This window comes from Rhagoletis pomonella, unplaced genomic scaffold (assembly GCF_013731165.1).
Source record: "Rhagoletis pomonella isolate Grant_MI unplaced genomic scaffold, Rhpom_1.0 Rhpom_scaffold_00005, whole genome shotgun sequence".
Taxonomy (NCBI): Eukaryota; Metazoa; Arthropoda; class Insecta; order Diptera; family Tephritidae; genus Rhagoletis; species Rhagoletis pomonella.
The window spans coordinates 3,789,606-3,813,487 of NW_023458559.1; the positions used below are offsets into that span (position 1 = coordinate 3,789,606).

Genomic DNA, 23,882 nt, shown 5'->3' on the forward strand with positions numbered 1-23,882 from the left:
TCGACAGGTCGCGACCTGTAAATGACTTAAAAAATCTATAAAAATAGGCAATAATATTTCTCATAAAATCTAATAAAACTAGGGTGTAGGGTTTTGAAAAAAAAAAACATTTTCGATGGGCACCCTAATGTATGCATATGCGTTTATATGTACATCATTGTCCAACAACTTTACCTGAATTCACTTCAAACAAAAGGCTAGGCACACATACGTACATATTTATTCAAACTTATTCGATGAGTGTGGGCTTAAACTGACACAAAACTGACTTATTTATACTCGTGCTCATTTAGATATAAGCACACATGCAAATGAGCGTCGGTATGTTGCTTGACAAACAATGCAAAGTTTCAAAATAAACAAAATCATAAAATCAAATATGAGGTGACTGCACTAGGCTGCACTAATAAGCTAAAAACATGCCGGAACAGACATTGTTTCATTTTTTTTTTTTTTTTAGAGATCTGATTTGTCCTGGCTTGGATTTTCTCGCGATTTCTAGTAAGCATACCATTTTAAGACCTTCTCCTCAAAACCATTTTAAAGCTAAAAGGATCGGGTATATTTTTAATATACAAAACACCCATAACATCATAACACCCTTTTGGTTTTAAGCGAAAGAAATTTTTGGACTAAACTCGAATTTGGAAGGCCATATCGTGATAGTCTGTTTTAGTTCTCTACAAAATCCATACGTAGCTAAGCAAGTTATACAACCATTTGTTAAGAAATGCTATCAAATTCAATTCTATTATATTCTTCGCCTTAAGTAATGTTTTTTTTTCATTTAGTTCCCAACATATTTGATTTTATATCCAATTTAACAAAAATTATGGTAGAACGCCAATCTTAATCTTAAATTAATTGGCATGCAAATTTACTTCCATTTACTAATATATAACTAGAGTAAATGTATGATAATTGCAATGAAAGCGCAAAGTAAAAAAAAGTGTTTTTTCTTTAAAATGTCATTAAAAAGAAGTCTCTGCGATTATGACCCGGAGTTTAACGATTTAACGGCTTCCATTTAGGGAATACTCTTTAGCTAAAAATCAGAAATATAACCCAAACTAGATTAGATATTTAATAATTTATTTAGTAACTGTTTTTGCTGCATCATACCTTTTTATACTACGAGATCGATCGAAGGGTGGCACACAAATGCCTTTTTGGTTAATCTATCTGCGCTCCATATTTTACAAAGATATTTGCTCATTTTGAAATGCTTTTTCGTACTAAGGCTAAAACTAAAGCTTAATATTTTACAGAACTAAAGTTCTATTTTTAATACGAGGCACTTGTTTTAAGTATTTTCTACAAAAGAAGAAAATGGTGCAAAGTATTGCTTATTTTTGAAGCTAAGCAATTTTATTGGTTGTTGTTTTATCAAGGTATTATTACTTATCAATCCAAAACTGTTATCATTTGCAGATTCGTATAAATTAATGGTGCTATTGTACCAAATTTTCATTAAACTTCCAAATAGTGAAAATTCCGTACAATCTTCAGATTGATACAAAACCTTGCTCGTCAACTGAAAATAGTACAACGTCTTTCTTTTTACAGCGTGGCTACGAATAACTGTTACCCCGTTTTTTTTTGAGAAATAAAAGGGTCCTTTATATATTTTGCAAAAAAAGTATGATATTGTTAATTTTCCACAGATTTTACTTTAGTTGTATTAATTAGTTATTAAATTTTACATTTGCCAGCAGTTTAAACTTTAAGAGAAAAGTTCATTTGGCACGCAAGTCTTTTTCAAGTGTATTTTTTCTTATGCTTTGTATAAAAAAAATACAAAGAAGAAATAATCTGTATGAGGTTGGTCAAATGAATGGCCGTCCTAGTCACCAGTTCCGAGTCTATTCGATTTTTGAGGATGAGGCCTTATGTTAGACAAAAGGGGTAGTATAAGGGACTCAAAATGGAGAAAATTTGCCTGTAGTTACAGAAGATATGGAATAAATTAATTGACGAAGACCTGCGTGCCAAATGAACTTTTCTCTCAAAGTATACACTGCTGGAAAATGTATATAAGGATTAAAATTTAAAAACTAATTAATACAACTAAGGTAAAATCTGTGAAAAATTATCAATAAAATAATTTTTTTGCAAAATCTATAAAGGACCCATTTATTTCTCAAAAAACCGGGGTAACAGTTATTCGTAGCCACGCTGTATATTTAGTTCCACAAAACAAAATCGTATTGGATACAAATATATACTTTTTTGGAATATTTATATTGAACATATCATTTCATAGACATTATTGCTTATAATATGTGTTCTTAACCTATCCCCAACAATACTTGCTTGTAAATATTTATGTTTATTTGCTAAAGTTAACGTAATGTTTTTAAAATTTTTAAATTTTTTTGCAATATTCTTGAAATATTGATGTTTGTGTTCAAAATGACGAGAAAAAAATTTTTTTAGAGGTCCAAATTGCCTCATTAGTTCTGGATAATGTTTAATATAGTGATGCTTAGGTCTAAGCTTTACATTAGGAAGGCATTCCTCTCGTAATTCGAAATAAACATATATATGGTAATTGAGTAATTCTAACTCACTCGGATATTGTATCAGAACATATTAATCGGCACATACTAACCATTGTTGTAAATAAAGAGAACATTCGATTTTCATAGTCAGAAACAACATACATTAAAACAAAAGGCATCAAAAATAGAATATGCCGCACTTCATCTGCCTTACGCACTAGTTTTTTAATACTAAACTTTAATTTTGGAAATTACATATGCAAATTTTTTTCTTAAACTTGCTAAAAAAACGTTTACGTAACCAAAGGTAAAACAAAAAGTAACACTTAAGCCTCTCAGAATTTCCATTAAAACATGAGGTACAATACCTTCAAATAAGTCATGAGCTGTGCACGGCGGCAATCCCGGATTACAAACATGAAAATATCGGTGATCATTTAAGACAGAATCGCGAACAACCCCTCGGCTTAAACTGTCTTCCAAAGCTGCTCGTTATAATTATTTTTGTTTCTTTGTTCGCAAACTTCGATATCTTTTAAAGCTAAATTCTTACGCTCAAACAAACAATATCTGCAAGTATATTGAGAAAAACTGAAATTTTTGTTGAAACCTCCAATTTGGTGGGAACCTAAATTGCCGCCAATTACTGCAAACACAGTTCCAAATAGGTGTTCTTGCATGCCGGTTTTTTTATTCAGAAAATTTAGACCTGTCTCCAATATTTTCAGGTCACTAAGTAATGGTTTTAAAATAATTTCGAAGCCGAATTTTTTTATATAGATTTCGTTGCATAATAAAATTGGTTGAATGTTTTGTACCACAGACCTATACTTCACATCAATATTTCCTATCATAAAATAAAATCCAATCAGTTTGTGCCTTTTTTTTTGATGATCCCAAGGGGTTGCACAACTCAAATGCATCTTGAAAAATTTCCCTTCAAGGTGCTGAAATATGTTCCAAATATGAACGAAATCGGTCCAGCCGTTTAGTAGTTTAGTGACATTCAATATACGGAAAACTCTATGAAATTGTGAAATCGTGACGTCTCAGCTTTCTTCACTTTTCGGCAACAACAAAAAATTTCAAATTTTTTAAATCAAAGAACCTTCCACACAGAAGGTCCAAAAATGTGCTTTTTACAGAATCGAAATCGGTTCAGCCGTTTGGTCAGGCATCGCCGTCATACGGAAAGCATTTCATTTTTATATACACTATGTTCTGACCGACATCGAAAACATGATTTCGTTGCTAAAACTGGTTTTCGACCTAAAACTTGTGTTTTCGTCAATGTAAAATCTGTCAAACAAAAACAAGTTTTCGCTGAAAACCACTTGAAAACTCACGTTCCACTCATTCCAATCGGTGTCTGCACTAGTTTTTTTCGATTATTTATCGAAGTGGAAGTCATATTTTATCATCCTTACTGACCAAAATAAAATAAGCATGGAAGTAAAAGGTTGGCCGCTGTGGTGTAGTGGTAAGCAGTGCGCGCTTTCACTCACCAGCACCTGGGTTCAAGCCCTGGTCAAAGCAACATCGCAAGAAATTTAGAAAAAGGTTTTTCTTAACAGCGGTCGTCCCTCGGCAGGCAATGGCAAACCTCCGAGTGTATTTCTGCCATGAAAAACAGCTTCTCATAAAAATACAATCGCCGTTCGAAGTCGGCGTAAAACTGTAGGTCCCTCCGTTGGAGGTTGGAAGTTGGAGGAGAAGCTCGGCCAAACACTAACATATGTGTAAGCGCGAATCTATTATTATTAAGTAAAAGGTTGTTAATGAAAAGAAATTGGAGGAAAAGTATTTTGGTTTTGTATTTGTGCAGCAAAACTGTAAACAAAGGATGTAAGAAATGTCAACGAAAACACCAACAGTCGGTGTGAACAGCCTTAAGCCCACAATCCCAAAACTCGTTTTCAAGGTGTTTTCGTTGTCGGTCAGAACATGGTAATAAATAGATAGATTATGGTAATTATTTTTAAATTTATTTATTTTTTAGTTTATTTATTTATTTTACTATTTGACTATATAAATTCTGTGATATTTTGTTTATTTATTTATGTTTATTACTTATTATTTATTTTTATTTCTATTTTTATTTAACGATTTATATACTTTAGCCTACTATGTTATTTTATTTTATTTTATTTTATTTCCATCTGTGATATTGATGTAGTAGTACGTACGTATATGTGTGTACACACTAGAGGTTTACGCCGACAGGCTTTGCGTCGGCGGCGTGGTCAACTTCAAAAAGAATCGGCGGCGACGCCGGCGCGTCTGGAAACGCCTGCGCTACTGCCCATAAGGTAGATTCCAAAGAGCCATGAGGCTACTAATCTTATCATGCAATCAGATTATAATTTTATTTAATTCATTCATTGAGTTAGTTTTAAAATTAAACTACGTTACTTCCTACCTGAATTTAAATATTGGGTGTCTGCCGCTGACGGATGGGCGAACAGAAGAAAGTCTATATAGTATATACATTAGGGTGCCCATCGAAAATGCTTTTTGTTTTTGGAAATTTAAAGCCCCAACCACCTAATTTTATTCGTATTTATGAGAAATATGATTGCCTTTTTTATAGATTTTTTAAAGGTCATTTAGAGGTCGCGACCTGTCGATTTAAGTCAGAAAATACGATTTTGTAGATTATGATTTTTTGAATAACTATTTTTGCAAAAGTCATTATAAACAATTTATGAGATTGAAAACGAAAAACGTGGACCGCATGCAATCTAAAGCAAAGTACAAATTTGAGATCGATTTTAAGCGGTCGTTACTAATATACCCACATACATTCATATATTACTCATCAATTTCAAATCAGGCCTATTACATGCGCCCCACGCTTTTCATTTTCAATCTCATAAATTGTTTATAATGACTTTTGCTAAAATTTCAAAATCGAAAGTTATCAAAACAAAGTTCTATGGGACTGAGAAATATTTTCTAGTTTTAGTCCATTTATAAAAGCGTGGTACATTAAAAAGTTTTTTTCAAATTTATTTTATACTTTTTTGTCTCGTCTGTATAACAGTTTGCAAAAACTACTAAAACAATTCAAGTTGCAGTGAAAAGAGAACAGAAGACTATGCAAGCAAAATGTTGTTTGCTCACATTTAGTATATGCCTACATATGTACATACATACATATAGCAGCAATTAATTTCATTTAAAGAAATGGCGTGTCGTCCATTTCCGCTGTAGCGTATGTAGTGCATATTTTTAACTTCTTGTGGCGAGGCGACATCTATCTCTAGAGTTTTTCTAATTTTATGTCTTTGATATGGTACCTACGACGAGATTGATATCTAGACTAGGTTTGCCATGAATCCCTTTGCTATATTTATAGTATAAAATGGTGGTCTGGACATACAACATTGCAAGTTGATAAATGGGTTGTAAAAATGCATTTAAAGCAGAGGTGGCCAAAACTCACAAAATCATATATATTGAAATTTTGCTAAACGATGAGAGAATGAAGAGACTAAGTGGCTCACGCGTCTGATGCAAACAGTGTTGTCAACGATTTCGAGTTGCAAATTATGAAAAAGGTTTTTTTTTTATTTTGTAAATAGTGTGAAAGGGAGATACAATATTAAAGAATTAACCTTTTAATATAATTTAATTTACTTGCATTGCTTGCTTAGATTTTTTATTATAGTTAAAATTAAAATTAAAGCAAATAGAATTAGAATTAAAAGAAAGGGAATTTTTTAGCATTATTTTAAGTTCACTTTTTATTTGTGTACATATGTACGTAATAATTTATTAATTCAATATTTGGGAATAAGGGGTAATGGCGCTATAATGGCGCTGAAAAAAAAAGTTTGCCGTCCGTGCGATTTCTTCATGACACACCGAACATTGTGCCCTCCCTCCCCATTACTAGTGAGTAAAAAAGCTACATCCGATTCCATATTAAACATTTTTGCCGTGTCTTGCAGCGAGTTGATTGCTTGAAAGTTTCGCATCAATTGAGCACGATCACAGCAAAACCATAATTGTCGGCATCATTGATTCATAGAGTATGCTCATGTAGTATGTGTGAAAGCAGCGCAGTTTTTCTCGTGTACGTGTGAAAGCAGAAGAGAAAAATTTTGGCACGCGTGCCTATGAAATGGCCACCCTAGATTTAAAGCTTTAATTTGTTATTTTTTGGTTGATTCAAGATTTTTACAAATGTCTTATCCACACGTTTGTTAGTTTTATAAAGAAAATAATTTTTGCACTAAGGTTCACTTTCCCATGGAACCTCCCTGTGCTCTGTTTAACTGGAAGTTTGAATCAACTCATGCAGAGGTCTAGTAGGTATGGCACTCAGTACGGCAATCATACCAACTACGAGTACATACTAGAAAATAGATTATTACGTCTCGGTCATGGGCGTACGCATGGGGGGATGAGATATTTTTAAATATAAATTTTATTAGAAATGTTAAAAGATAGCTATTAAAAATGTTAAATAATTTACCTTATTAGTTTTTATCTTTTTAGCCGAATTCAAAAAAAGGAGGAGGTTATCAATTCATCGGAATATTTTTTTATGTATGTTAAAGTGTGTTTGCATTGTTCAACTTTGCGTTCAACATTTGCGTTCAACTCAGCGCAGGGTTGCACGAAAAAAAGTTGAATGGCTAAAAATATCAAAATATGAAAAAATATCAAAATATTCGCCATAAAAAGGTGTTTGCATTGTTCAACTTTGCATTAAACTTTTGGTTGAATGGCCTTTCAACTAATCGCTTTCAACAAAGTTGGTCGCCAGCCAACATTTAGCCATTCAACTTTTTTTTAGTGCAACCCTGCGTTGAGTTGAACGCAATTGTTGAACGCAAAGTTGAATAATGCAAACACTGCTTTACCGCATAACTTTGGACCACGTTAACCGATTTCGATAATTCTTTTTCTGGTGATTCAGGGGAGGTCCCATACTAATTTGGTTTAGAACCGATTATTGGATCATAAAGAAACTAACGGTACTTCTAAATTTTTATATGAGAATTGAAGTCGGTTGTGTTTTTTGCTTAAAAATTACTTGTTATTGTAAAAATTGAGCCCTACAGAGGAATTTAGTTTGCATAAAGTTTATTATGAACTTATTGAAGAGTTAATAGTACCTGCGTACGCCCATGGTCTCGGTCAAGCTGTTTATGGAACTTTTCTTTCTCTGTGCAACTCAAACCAACCGCCATGCTTATTCATACCAAAATTAATTTCGCGGAACCGCGGTGACTTTTCTACGGAACCCACATTAGGAAGCTCTGACCTAGACCTTCAACTTTCATCGAAATCCATAGAGGTCGCGCACAGAGGTGGCCGCGATGACATGAAATGCCTCTATAGAAAACTTATTTTCAGATAAATTCTTGTTGGAATAGCGTTCTAGATTTTGAGGAATTGGGCTTTGTCTCGTATTTTCTAAAATGTTGACAGCGCATTATGTTAATAATATTCTATTTTGTTTGCATTATCTTTTCAGTATGAAAATCCTACCACGCCATTGAATAATTTGGATCCAAAATTCTACGATACACCTCGAAGTCACAATAATATTGGCTTAAATTTAACCAACGATAAGTCGTATTCACCAAAAATTACAAACTGTAGACAGGTAAGTCGAAATATATATTGCTTAAGCCGAACCTGTAAAGTGTTGCTAGGATAAGGAAGTATAATATCTAAGACAAATTAAAAAAGAGCTAAAATAGGGGTCTAACTTGTTTATTTCCTATGCACGTGCATTTTATTTTTACTGGTGAAAATATACTGGTTTAAAAATTAGTGAGTATCTGCAAAAAGATTAAGGAAATATATTCAAGAAGAGATAAGCATTAATTTATTTTTTGAATAGCTGCTGCAGCGTCGTAGTTGTTGTAACCAGGTCAGCGCAAAGTTAGCACTACACTTTTCGAAATTGGAAAGGTTAAATACGCCATGAGTTTAAGCTTTTATGTTATTTTATTTTAGCTGTGATTGAAAAAAAAACAATGGTATGTAGTGCTAGCTTGTATTTTTTTTTAGCGGCTTATTTAACCCTGATCAACTAACGGGATTCCCACGATGTGCGCTACCCCAATTGCGTTGAACCAGAGGGAGAAAGCTTTAGTTGAATTTCGCGGGCATGCGACGAGTTGTGCCTAGTCATTGCATGACGTTTCGTGCTCGTCGGTTAACTGTGCCCCTAAAACGGCAGTCACCGGTCGGGAGTTGGTGTAGATTGAGACCGACTCCCTGTCGACTGACAGTCGAGAATTTGTTCGCCATCAGTGTGAACACCCAGATGTAGAGGGACTTCTTTCGTCCAGGTAGTGAAAGCCTTGCCGACGATTTCCTAGAGGAGACGGTGAAGCTCCTTTCAGTACACAAGCTAGAAAGTTCAGAGAGGAAACCGTTTACCTTCGAACCCAGGTCATCAATTTCATTGCCTGAACTGTTGGCTGGAGTTCTTGCCAGTTATGTCGGACTGCATGCAGCTGTGAGAATGAGCAGTTAATTAGCCATTGCGATTATTACAATTTTTCGGAGCTATTAAACGATTCCCACTATCAATAAATACAAAGAAGACGGAACACTTTTGAAAATGAAGTACAAATGTTTTATTTTATTTAAATGTATTGTTTATTTTGTATTTTTTAATACATAAGCAGGGTTCGGAATCTCATGAAAATGCATGTTTTCATTGGGCATATTTAAATCGTAATGGTTAAGTTATCTTTACGAATCATTTCCTATAAATAGCATTCAATCGTTAGTGCATCGTTTTGCACTAAATACACGGTTTTGCAAAAAATACCGATTTTTGCATATTTATAGCGCATATTTTAGTATATTTTACAATAAATGCATGTTGTTTCTGCATATGTTTTTTTTGTTTGTATTTACAACCAACTAAATTTAGTTGGAGATTAAGAAAATTCAAGAGAACGGTCGTGTTTTTAATTTGCTCCCGCATTTTTGGCGTATTTGTGCGGATTATAATTTTTGCAAATAAAATAAAACAAAACTAAGCTTGATTACTTTAATTGCATGCGAATAATACGATATTCATTCGCTATTTCAAGTACGGCGCGTAACAATAATCAATAAAATTTTCTTGCGCTATATAAGTTTAATCGATTCCAATTCGTTTGTTTGTTTTGCCGCTCGTTTGTTATGTCGGTCACTGCTCCTGCTCCACTGACTGAGCAAAGGCTTCCCCTCTGCAAATACAGCTAAATTTGATGAAGGTGCAGTTATCACACTCACAGTTGTATACAATAAGTCGAACGAGCTAGAGAAAAATTACAGAAGTGGAGAACAAACTCACAAAACGGATTGAGGAGAAGATTTCGTCACTCGCTGCTGCTGTAGCTGAATCATCTACGCACATTTCGGCATTGAAGGAGAGAGTGGAAAAGTCGGAGTCAATTTCAGGTACAGCAGAGATCGACTGCTGACATTGCTGCGGATACCAGTGTACGGACTGTAAATTTTTTTTTAGTGGTAGATAAGCCTTAAAAATGATGGCAAATTCCAAAACAATGTGGTAGATTTACATATACATATTTATGTATGCGTTAGGGCGGGTCAATTTGTATGGGAGATTTTTTTGACTATACGTGTATAGCAGAGAAGGATTCTATGTGTAATTCTAAGAAAATTTGCCGAAGAAACCATGAGCCTAAAATCAATTTGGAGTTTGCCAAATTGCGAACATAAGTTTCTTAGCATTTTGCTGTAGTGTCGTAAAGTAGAGCTTTAATTTCGTATAAAAATATGCTATAAGGGGGTTTCTTGGTATGAGGAGTCCATTTCTGCACGTATCTTTTTCTGAAAACTTCCACCGGAGGGCCCAACAATAAAAATTTTGACATTTTCTTCGAAACCTATTCTCGCAACTATGCAAGCTACAAATAGATTTTAGACCCACGGTTTCTTCAGCGAATTTGGTTAGAATTACGCGTACAATCTCCTATGCTATACGCGCATAATAAAATGCCCCGCCCTAGTATGCATGTAATAAAATATTTTAGTTTTTAAGTCTTTTATTAGTCTATAAAAGATACAATACTCTCACACATACGTACATATATTACTAATGTAAAAGAAAAACAAAGAAATACGTATTTCGGTGTTACATATGTAGGTATGTCAAAAAACAATGAGGTTTCTCCGGAACTATCTTCCAGCGATAATGGTTTTGGATGGATTTGGTTTGTCATGAAATGTATTTCTTATTAAAATATATTTCATAAATAGCTTAAAAAAAGTACCTTAGGGTAATTTTAGCGAAGACGATACCACAGGTAATCATAGATCGATTTTTATCGATTTAGTTTTCACTATTTTCTCTATTTTACAACGCTTTTGTCAACTTGCAATGTTGTGTGTCCAGACCATTTTTAGCTATAATTATAGATTATAATCAAAGTTCCTATACAAAAGTGTAGCCATCATCCTCGTCGGTACGCCTTGCCGGAAGTAGTTAAATATTGCGCCTAAAAACATGCACTACATACGCGGAAATGGGCGCCAAGCCATTTCTTTAAATGAAATTAATTGGTGCTCGTATGTATGGCTGACTTCCAAAATGTATGTATACAGTTTTACTGCGGTGTGTACACAACGTAGCTATGCTTAGTTAAAATAAAATACAAGGCAAAAATGTGCAAAGTAAATTGTTACGTTATGGAACACTTAGGTTGCAAACAGAGTGGAAGCGAAGCCGAAGACGAAGATGAAGACGAAACCGAAGACGAAAAACAGTGCAGTAGTAAACATATGAAAGTGATCACAGTGCAAGCAAAGACGAAGACGAAGATGAAGACGTTGCGCAAGCGGTCAGCTTGAAACAGTGCGGTACTGTTTTCAAAGACGAATCGCTTGCTGTGATGAATTGTTTACAATTTATTTAAATGTTTGCAATTGTGAAAAAACGCGTTTTTCAAGAAATTGGCTAAATTTTTGGCAAAATGTAATCAAACGTATTAATTGGCATTCTTGTATATTTGAAAAATGTCTGTCCGTCTTGCCGTAACACATAATACAAGTGGCGAAATTCTCCAAAAGTTGTCCTATACAAATTATTTCATGAATTGCTGTTTTTTCTTTATTTTCTTTTGATTTTATCTAAAAAAATGGTTTTATTTAGAAACAAATCTTCATATCATTCATCTTCCACTATGTACACTCGCCAGCTTGCCCGCAACGCAAGCAATTCGTCTTCGGCTTCGTCTACATCTTCGTCTTCGGCTTCGCTTCCACTCTGTTTGCAACCTTAAGGCCCGTCCACATATAACTTTGGCGTTGCGTTGGCGTTGGCGTTGCTTCAACAGCTGACTATGAATACATACATGAATTCAAATGCAGCCGTAAATCGATTTAACAAATCTTTTATTTTAAAAATGAAATCTTGTTATAATATAGTTTTTAAAACCAAAAACGAATGTAACACCTTCAGAGGGTAACAATAAATAACAAAAATCACTTATATAATAGTGATGTACAAAAAAAAAATCTTTAAAAATACGCATACTTTTTAAAAATATTTGTTTCATCACATTTTGCAATAGGACTGCGAAATTACTAAATTTATTATAACTCATATTAATTGATTAATCGCACAATCCGCTTTTAAGAGCTCGGCGCTAAAAATTAAATAAAAACCTATAATGAGCCGAGATCAGCTATTTCCACAATTTCTTCAAAATCACCTATAGCGTCTGAATCATTTACATTTCTGTTGTTGTCATATATTGAGCTATTCAACCGTGATGACATACTGTTTGATATGGGAAACGTTTTGCAGCAGAAACTATTAGCCTTCATATAACACTTTATTCGAACTATTGAGTTAAGGCTTTTCAACCTCATCCTATTTCGAATCTTAGTTTTTGTTGAATTCATTAATCATTCAAAAAAACGCGCTCAACAAAAGCCTAATAAAGGATAATAATATGAATTTACTTATATTTCCAAACATTTTATTGCCTGTTGCGGTTTTCACTCCGTAAGCAATTATCCAAAATTATTCAAAATCGGATGGAATGGTTTTAAGAAAAGTTATTCCATGGGAAAGTTAAAAGATTTAAACTGCTTTTATTTCCTTCAAAATCAAATAGTGAATTAACAGGTCCCTGAAACTTGTCCTCTTGTGATTCACACACTTTTCTGGAAACAAAATCAAAGCTTTTTTAAAAGTATTTAAATGACTAGGTAATCGTTTCAAAAGTTTTTTGATAAGGGTGATTAAACATTTTTGACAGTCTTTTAATATGCTTCTTAAGTCAAGTTTATCACGCAGTTTATTAGCCTCTTCTGTAAAATTATCGTGAAAAACTAAGTTTTGTATATTTTTATAATAGGAAAAAACTATATTTGAAGGGAAAAAATCGCCAAAAATCGCCAGTGGCGATTTCCTAAATTTTTACGCCCAAATATTCAAGAAGAATTTCCAAATTGGTGAGAAATCGCCAAATCTGGACACTCTGTCGTAAATATCTGTATGATACGCTGTTACAACCGTCTTAGTACATTTTGGAACTTAATGCTTTGTTAAAAAAAACCCCCTCACGATACAGAACATGATGCTTATGACGTACATATACTTTGAAAATGACATGTAACATGTGGTGGTGTGCAATAACACCATACGCAATAACGCCATATGGTCTTATTTCCATTTTATTTTGGAAATAAAACCATATGGCGTTATTTCCAATCCAGAAGTGAAATAAAGTCATATCCAAATTTGTGCAAATGAGTAATAAAGCCATATTCTGAAATGACACTCTCAAGGCGAATTAATAAGGCGGTGTTACCGGCTAATCTGAATTTTTCGCCGTAGAGAACATTACGTCCAAATGCAATGAATGATTTAAATTGATACAAATTATTACTAATAAAATGAAATAAATAATTATTTAATATTTTTCATGACCCCCGCGTCTCGCTGCACTGCACTCGCGACGACTTATTCTTGATAGCGAACTTTGAAAACTTGTCTACACAGCTCAGAAACTTCTGTTTTTCAATCTCAAAAATATCCATGTGAATGATCTCGCAAGGATAGCTGGGAATCGGTGTCGGCTGGAGGTGAGGCTTAGCCGGATGCCTGTCATATTTATTAAGCTTACACACTTCGCACTGCCAAACTGCACTTCCCTAAGTTGTTTTGCCATACCTGGAAAGTAGTACTTTTCTAGAATCTACTCCCTATTTTCCTTCGGATTCCTGTGGGCTCTGCGATGCTCTTCTTCGAATATATCGAAAATTCTATCAGGGATAGTCACGTCCTCCACTAGGCGCTGAGTTATCCTGATCCTATACCTGTGGAAATTATTAACATACACGTTTTGCAATAATTGGAGAAATTCCTCAGGAATTTTTGTGCCATTTATAACATTAGGATTAAGGCATTCTTTTAGAATTGGAATAACGTTTGCATTGTCGATATTTGGTAAAGAAATAAAATATCTGCGGTAGCCATGATGCGGTTGCTCATGGCATCGAGATGCCTGACCTACTAAATATCACCTGATTCCTAAAGACGTTTATGGGGGCCTCGACGTGTGGTATAAGATCGGAATTATCCTGTTCATCGGAGTGCATTGTTGCTACCTCATCGCAATTTCCTATTTCGCTTCCTGACGGTTGAGCCACCACGGAATCCGTTAAGGCGTTGAGTTCGGTCTTAAGAAGGGAAAGAGCATCCGCGTCACATTAACCTTCCCTGGCTTCTACATTATTTCACAGTTATATTCTTCGATGCGTGCTTTCCACCTCTTTAGTTTTGCATTATAATTGCGACAGCTTAAGGAAAAATGTTAATGGTTGGTGATCAGTATATATTTTTATCTTTTTGGCACCGTACAAATACGACCTCAAATTATCTAATGTCCACACTATGGCTAGCATCTTCTTTTCATTCGTAGCGTAGTTTTCCTCGGCCTTGTTCAGAGAGCGAGAAATATATGCATCGGAGATGCCAGGATATCATCGGAAGTTAGCATACGTTTTAGGTCATCGAAGGCTTGCAAAGCCGCACTGTCAAGTTGTATTGCTACCTTCCTCGATGCACTGGCTTTTATTTGTGCATTTTTCCCGCGCGTTAGATTTGTCAATGGTTTAGCTATTTTTTGCGTAGTCACGAACGAACTTCCTATAGTAGGAGGTCATTTCCAAAAAACTTTTCAAATCTTTCCAATTGCATTTTAGTAAAATTAAATTCATGGCCTCAACCTTGTTTGGGTCAGGACGAACTCCTTCGGGAGTGATGATGTACCCCAAAAATTCAACTTCAATTTGCAGGAAGCAGGTTTTTTCTAAATTCACTTTTAGATTAGATTCCAGCAATCGAGAAAATACCATTTCGACATTCCTCAAATGATCGTCAGCATCCTTACCAAACACAATGATATTGTCGATGTACACATAGCAGATTTTACCGACATATTGTTTCAGTACGTCGTCGATCATACGCTGGAAGATGGCTGGCGCGTTCTTGAGGCCAAAAGGCAATCTCAAAACTTCGTATTTACCGTTCTTGGTCGAAAAAGCAGTCTTAGATATGTCGGATTCCTTCATAGGGATTTGGTGGAACCCAGAAGTTAAGTCAATGGTCGTGATGTAACGGGAGTTGCCAAGGCTACACAAAGTAGCGTTTATGTCAGGGATAGGATAAATGTTGGAAATCGTTACAGCGTTAAGCCTTTTGTAGTCAATTACCATACGGTACTGCTTCTCCCCATTTGGTTTAGGTTTCTTAGAAACCACCCAAATAGGAGAGTTGTATGGACTCTTTGATGGTCGGATAACTCCCTCTTGCAGCAATTCGTTCACCTGCCGATCGACATCTTCTCTCATGCAAGAAGGATAAGGATAGCTTTTGCTATAAACTGGTTCAGAAGTTGACGTTTTAATTTCTGCGCGTACGCAAGTGTCTACTAATTCCTTCCCCTTAATAGGTAGGAAAAGGTTGCTAAATTTAGCTACTAGTTTGTTCACTTTTTTCTCCGTTTCAACAGGGATGTCCTTAGACAAGATATAATTCATTTGGGCGGATACGCGAGCCTTCTGCGGGATTTTAAATTCGTTAACCTTTAGAATTTTAGATTTTCTGTCCACTAAGCGTATCGTCCCCTATAATTCCGTCAAATGAGGCTAATCCTGGGAGCACAAAGGAGGTTATGTCAGAGTCAACGTTTATATCCTTAAACAAATTCAAACTTATTTTTTCCTGTTTCGGGATACTTCCGCCTTACCGATCTTACGGTAAAGGATCTGTGGACTGGTTTGCCTTGCTTGACGACCGTTTGCTTGATGAAGTTTTTATTGGCACCATTGTCGACAAGAAAATCTAAGGTGCGGCCGTCAGGGAGTACGTACTCTAAGTAAGGTACGCTAGATGGCCATTGGATAAAAACTTCTCCTCCTGTGCCTCCTGTGAAGTCTGCAAGTAGTTAGTCACTTCGTCATTGTTACCGTCCGTCTCTATGTTGAACAGCTTTTGCTGTTTTCGCGGAAGATTATTCGATCTTGCACCTCGTTTAAAAGGATTCGGTCTATTCATGTAGTTCACTTTGCGCGATTGGACCGACTGGTCTACGTCCATCTTCTCGACGGGTGGCTGAGAGGTTGACGGAGGATCTCGCCTAGGAGTAGTGTGTCCAACTCGTTTTTCAAAGGGATATCGTCGCTCTTGGGGACGCCATGTTTTCCTTGGTGGAAGTTGAGGCGCCTTGTTACCATCCAAACCATGCATGCGATCTGGCATGGTATTCATCGGTGCGACAATACGGTTATTAAACCGTGCACTGTGTACCTTGTAGCTCCTCAAATTTGTATTCTGTATCTCGAGGCACCTTGAGTATGCCTCAGGTAGATTCTTAGGACGCTGAACCAGGAGCATCTTTGAAAGATCCCCACTCAATCCACGGATGAACACATCAAGCGCACGATTTCTTTACGTATCTATTAGTACCTGCACTGTCTCCTGAGAGTATTTCTCAGTTTTGAGTTTATTTATAATTAAAGCAAATTGGTGATTCACGGCTCCATAGAAGTCATCGAGCCGCGAATCCTTTTGGGAGAGTTGGTACTCCAAGGTGCGTATGTCGCGTTTGTCGGCGTAATGGAGTGATAGACACTCCTTCATGGCAGTCCAGTCAGTGTCAAAAATGCTATAGGATATGAGCGCAGTATCGGCGGGCCCGCGTATCTATTGTCGAATCTGCTGTAAAATCGCACGATAGATTGGCTTATCCTTTACCAGCTCGAAATCAGTAAGGATGCTCTCGACAGCATGGACCCATGACACAAACATAGTTGGATTACCGTTGAACACCCGTAGCTCCTTCACAGAGTCTGGAAGTCTCGAGATATCCCTAAGTTCCGCCTCCGTTGCTGGAGCTCGAGGCTGAACTTGTACTTCTTCTTCCACTCCATTTAGCTGCGGAGTAGCAGTTTCTATCTAAGCGATCCTGTTTTGAAGTGTGTCCAAGCTTGATACACGCCTCTCTATCCCATTCAGCTGGTCCATAAGTGCATTAACTGCACCAGTCAATCTCCTTACGTTGTCCGCATCCATCCTGGAAATAAACAAAGAAAAATATGCAGACGAAAAGTGATTATTTATACTCACAATACTGCAAGGATCATTTATTTGTCATTTGATTATTTTTTGATTAGTTTCACTTAAGGACTTTAATAGCTTTTTGATATTTTGCTTACTGGCTTCTTTTAGATAGCCTTTTAGCTAATTTTTATTTTTCACTTTTATTTGGTATAACTTTCCACTTTTCACAATCACTTAATCACTGATTTGATTATGCCGAATTTACTTTACTACTAACACTACTGGTCCCTGTCCCACGTTGGGCGGCAGTTAAGGACTGAAGGTCCTGAGTAACTAAAAAAAATTAAAGGGCAAACTTGCCCTGGAATTGAAAGAGGTAATTTAAACGTTATAATAAAAGTACTTTATTGACATAAATAAATAAGCACAATTGACTATAGTAACACCCCGATGCAACTGCCGCTGCTCCGAGTTCTGCCGCCCTTTATAGCCTGTTCCGCTGCCGTTGTGCTGACACCGCTGCAATGCCTAATGAATTGGCTCCGTTATACTAATGGTTGCGTAAGCATTAGCCAGAGGTACTAACTGTGGCCGACGGTTCCTATAGGTGTCTGATAGCGTTGCACAATATTGCTATTGCATGATATGATGAAATTGACAAAAGTGTAGGATGTCAATTATGTTGTGAACCATAATTATGCAACATGTTGGGTGACGGCGGATGTGCTAACTTACACTGATAATAAAATCTGCGTAAATATAACGAAAACTTGCGTACATTTAACGAAAGTTTTCGTCATTTTGAGCCACGAAAGTTTTCGTTGATTGTACAAACCCGTTTTCGTACATACTACGAAAATATGAGACATCAGATCTTAGTACATTTTACGAACGTATTCGTACTATTTACGAACGAATTTGGTACTACTAACTAAAGAATTTCGTACTATTTCTTTATTTTTTTACGAAATTTTTGTAAAATGCACAAAATAGTTCGTATATTTAACGAAATTATTTTCCTAAAAACTGCGGTTGTTTCGTAGAACTTCCGATTGCTTTCATTCACCACATTGTAAAAAACATAAGACGAATTATAACACAACACTTTTATTTTGCTTTTATTCCTAACTTTAAGGGGGTTTTCTTCAACAAAATGTTTTGTAATGTTTTTATGTGGAGTTACTTGGCAGATTCGCAGCCTCGTCGATGTTGTTTCCTTTCTCGACTACAAATTAAAAGAAAATTATAAGGCGTCTGAAAGGCTAGTTTCAGTGAAAAATCATACATGTACTTACTTAAAATTTCATTAAGTAGTGCGTCTGTTCCTGTCTTGGACTTGCCGTTGATAGCTAACTGATGAAATTGCCTATTTATGAAGTCCCACATTGCAGAGCAAGGCTCAGCGTGGGTGATGCTAAAAAGCATTTATCACTTAATTTTATATTTTAGTTTTGTCCAGCAAAAGTTTCTTAAAACTTTTAAAATTATATTATACGTCACAGTAGCCAGCCAGTAGTTTCGCAATGACACGCAGTACGTAAAAATATGATAAAATACTAAACTGACGGTAATTAAGTATATTGTACGAAAATATTCGTCTGTTGTACGAATTAAAAAAAAAATTTCTTCATTTGTTCTATGTACGAAAGTATTAAGTAAATTGTACGAATACAGAATTGTAGATTTCGAAAATTTTAAAACCATACGTAAATATTACGAATGCCTTCGTACAATATACAAAATTATTCGTACAGAGATTTGTTCAGTAATTTACGAATGTGTTTCGTAAAATAAACGAAAGATTTCGTAAACTGTACAGAAAAAAGGCTTTACGAAAGTCCTTTCGTTATATTTCCGAATGGTTCGTAAAATCTTGTTTCGTTGTGAAACATGTGTTCGTATTATGAACGAAAGTTTCGTACATTGTACAAAAACCAAGCCTACGAAAGTTTTTCGTAGCACTTTTACGAAATTGTATTTTCAGTGTATATATATGTATATATATATTGTAGCTCTGTTTTCCACAAATCGACGAACTCCTCGTCCCATGGCTTACAGGCGCCTGCATGTATTAGTAAGCCAAAAATGCGTACAACTCTTTGAAATTGTGTCTTCACACGGGTGACAGCCAGAAACAGGATTTTTTTTTTTCGAAAAAATCAGCCGCTTTACGATTTGTAGAACGTATAATAATATCCACTATATCGTTAAGGAATAATTGCTGAAAAGTCTATGGGATTTAAAATATCCCTGATTTTCGCGAACGATGTCTGCTACTCGTGAATGGGTTAGTGGGTTTGAGCTCGTATTCCATAAAAGCCCATTTTTACCATAGAGACGCTAAGGATGGGACAAGTTTAGAGGTATACTAGAGGACCCGGCGAACTTCGTCCCGCCCAAAATTATTTATTTATTGAAACATTTGGTTACGGTTGCCAGACATACTGATTTTATTCATGCCTTCAATCAGTACGCTAATGTCCTGATTTTTCAAAATCTATACTGATTTGTACTGATTTTTCAATTCAAACAAAATGCTTTAGGATTTTCTTAAGGTTTTCACATACCGTTGAAACTTCCTTAAACTGTACTGAAAAAGGAAGAAGAAAATAGTTTTACTGTAGTTGACATGTTTGATATGCCCAAGAAATTAATACAACAAAAAGATCAATCGTTTTATAGGCATATGGCCGGGTTGTTGGGTACCAGTTACGATAATATGATGTAGCTTAAATTATTTAAAAAGAAGGCTGACTTTTTTTTGTCGAGTGTTGTTAGTTATCTCGAAAATAACTTTCAGTTTAATAACAACAAATTTGAATAATCGAATGGCTTTTGCCTATAACTTACAACTCTTTTTTCTCAATTTACTTACATTGTAAAAGAGTTTTGGATACAGGACAAAGTTTTTGCGAAAAAATTATTTAAGCCGTGAGGAAATATAGATGAAGTCCTTAAAAAGTGGTACATTTTCACAGTTAGAAAAAATATTTAATTTTGTTTTTTTTTTTTCAATAGCACACTCAAACGAAGCTATTGAGAGGATCTTAGGTATAAAGTTTGTTCCCTGGCGCAAATAGAGAAACCGTCTTCTAATTAAAATTTTTGAAAGTGGCCTTCAAATCAAAAGTAATTTTAAAATGAAATGTATAGAATTCTTTGACTATTTAACTACTACTATTTAACACTGAAAATGGGCATTATCTCATTATTGTTATTCAAAAATATAAATATAAAATAATTTATTGGCTCCTGTGTATAATGATGTGTACACTCATGTTCAAATGAGTAACACTTTTATTTTTAATAAACTATATTTTATTTATATACCAAAATATAGTTTAAAAGCAGAACTCTGGCGTTGTAAAGTATTTTCTGTTACTTAGACAAATAATTTTGCTTTGAATAAAAATGTACTGAAAAGTACTGATTTTTTAGCATGAAAAAGTCTAACGTACTGATTTAATAATAATAATAATAATAGATTGGCGCTCACACATATGTTAGAGTGGCGTGCGCCTTGATGTTGTCACACAAAGCGGAGGACCTACAGTTTTACGCCGACTCCGAATGGCGATTGTATTTTTTTGAGAAGATGTTTTTCATGGCAGAAATACACACGGAGGTTTGCCATTCTCTGCCGAGGGACAACCGCTGTTAAGAAAAAACCTTTTTTCTATATTTTTTTGCGATGGTGCTTTGACCAGGGTTTGAACCTAGGTGCTGCGGAGTGGAAGCGCGCACTGCTTACCACTACACCACAGCACTGTCTGCACAAGAAAAACACTCATATTTCAAAATGGTTATCTTTTTATAAAGAAATCGCATACCTGGCCAGTATATTTGACGGCTAATAGATAAGGATTGAGCCAAGAGCTTGTGTGAGCAAATCCAATATTTGGCAGCTAATGCCAGTTACGCGGTTTTGCAGAATGACGATACGCGGTTTTGTACTTTAAACGATGATATGTATTTACAAATAGGTACTAGTTTCAATAGTTCTGGAAGGCGCCACACCCTTTTTCCCAATAGCCCCCATTTTTCTCTATGAATATGAGATTGATTTCAAATATTTCCATACCAAGTTTTAGGACTCTACCACAAATAATTCCACAGATATGCGGTATGAAAAATTCGATTTCTATGGGAGATGCCACGCTTCCTTGATATATCGAAATCATTATCAGCCTATAACCATCCTTGCAAAGTCTGCAGTAGGTGTCTCTCTTCTTCTTTATTGGCGCTGCACAGTGTATCATTTCCATATTCTAGAAAAGATTAATTACATTATTTTATGTCGCCAAATTTAAAAACAACGTCAAGAATGTTTTTAGAAATGTCTGAGATAGAGACGAAACAATAACAACTAAAAGATTTTAATCAAAGTGTATGGCGGGACGGGGTTTGCTTTGGAAAATTACCGAGAGCAATAATATTTAAACTTGTATATTTGAAACTGAATCTCAATGATTATTTTGTCGGTGTTATGTGATTTATGCAACAATTACTAAAATACCATTTTGGTCTTATTTGCTTGGGTATGTTCTTTTTAATGAATATACATTTTTGGGATTTTAGCTAGGACTGAGTATTTCATGTAAAAGTTAAACGATGTTGACTTAGACTTATTTTTAGCAAATTATTATTTTTATTAGACCCGAAAACTCGTTATCCGCCACTATTCGATAAAGTTTGTATCTCAGTTAAAGTGCAGGTTTTGATGAAATTTTCGTTTTTCTGGCCTACTGGGAATTTCATTTTCTTCGAGTAATTCATTTGCATTTTATCTCGACCGAGACAAATTCTTGTATTTTTGCTTTGAATAGAGAAAGCCTGATTCATTACATTTCCAATGGTATTCAATTTTTGTAAAGAGAGCAAGAAATATTGAACTTATAACAGAATTTTGTTGACCCAACTTGACTTTTTTATCGATATTTTCCAAGCCCATAATTAAAAAAATATATTTATTTTTAAGTCCATTTCTGTCAGTTTATAATTCCTTGTTATAGGGAACTTCTAAATATAAATTTTGGGCATTTTAGCCTTTTAGTTAGTTAAATATTTCAGGTTTTGCATTTTTTAAAATTGCAGTTATATAATAGGGTGGCGTGACAGTAACTATAAATTACCATTTTTTTGTAAAAAGCTTCGCCTATCTTATAACGTACCTTGTGCATTATTCTATCTTCAATAGTTTTCGAATTACAGAATTAAAAGCAGCTAGATGGGTCAAATCTTTCACTGTGCGCAGTAACCCCCTAACCGATTTTGGCCGAGTTCAAAACAGCACTCCAGTCATTTCTCTTCTGTGCCAACTGACGCCAATTGGAAATGCCAAGTCCTTCTCCATTTAGTCTTTCCAACGCGGAGGAGGCCTTCCTCTGTTACCAGCATCGCGGCCCGCGTTTAATACTTTCAGAGCAGGAGTGTTTCTGTCCACTCGAACGACATGGCCAAGCCAGGGGAGCCGCAGAATTTTAATTCGCTGCACTATGTCTATATCGTTGTAAAGCTCATATAGCTCATCGTTAAATCGTCAGCTGTATTCACCATCGCTAACGCGTAAATATCCGTAAATCTTTCGCAGAATCTTTCTCTCGAAAACTCCAAGAGCCGCTTCATCACATCCCAGCAAAAAACACGATTACCACAGAAACGAAAGTGGAAATGAGCTAGGCGATGGGAATCGCTTACCGTTTCGCTTCAAGAAGGCCTTATTTTAACATGGGCATGTCATTGGAGGTAAGCCCTTACCCGCAGCATTATCTTCAAACGAAGGGAGAACGCATGGATATACAGAATCCAGAGAAGCGAACAAAGAATGCCTTACAGAGAAACTAATATAGAACACCTAGATAAGTACATACTTATTTATATTAAATTGAAATCAGAAAATGTCTTAAAAGGTTAAAATTAATTAAAATTTTTATAAATCAGCGTACATATGTATGTATTTAGGTATTTAGATTTTCTTTAAAATCGGTATGTACATACATGCATATTTAATTAAGCTTAAAATTGTACTTCCTCACTCTTGTACGTCACTTCATTGACTGACTTCAACTTCGCTGCAAATTGAACAAAGCAAAACATGATTTTTATGCGAGACAAATTTCCACAGAAAGTAACGGTAGAAAAAGAATTTTTGGATATTCATTCAGCTTACTACGATGCAGCATTCTACTTTGCATTCCCCGAAATGAAGCAAAGAAGCGAAACAAATAAAATATTGTAGGACATTCTACTTTGCATTCCCCGAAATGAAGCAAAGAGGCGAAACGAATAAAATATTGTAGGACATTCTACTTTGCATTTAAGAAAAAGGAAAGGTGTGTAAAAAAATAAATAAAAAGTTAGAAAATAAATTAGTAACAAAATTATAGTTAAAAAACCAACAACACGATTTTATTACAATAAGAACTAAAAAGAAAAAAATGATTTATTGATTTAAAGACTCGTTAGATAAGGATACGAAGTTCCCTAACATGATTATTTTTAATCTTTTAAACTAGCTTAAAATAGGATTAAAGTAATTTGCACGTAGTCATAGTCGAAATAGAGTAAAGTAGAGCAGTTATTTTTTGCAGGTATCCCATTGGAAACATAGAGCACCCCATTGGTAGAGGGGTTCGGGTGTACGAATTTGTTGTAACATCAGGAGTTGAAGACTTGCTCTAGCTGCTAGTCTTTTAAAATTTCCTCCAATGACGTCGTAAGCAGATTTCCCATGTGAAGTTGCAACAAAGTTCAATTCTGCCATTTCCTTGAAGGGATTTTCATGATTTCAGACCTTCTGTAAAGTTAATATCATTTAT

The 23,882-nt window shown here is 35.2% G+C and overlaps 1 protein-coding gene across 1 annotated transcript in view; it reads left to right on the forward strand.

Annotated features, from left to right (window-relative positions):
• The window catches only part of LOC118738656 (protein daughter of sevenless), a gene marked incomplete at both ends in the record, with an annotated part of 81,932 nt that overhangs the window by 34,651 nt on the left and 23,399 nt on the right, over positions 1–23,882 (forward strand). Inside the window, 1 exon segment of the mRNA XM_036469561.1 lies at positions 7,990–8,121. Within this exon segment, the coding sequence (XP_036325454.1) occupies positions 7,990–8,121 (132 nt within the window).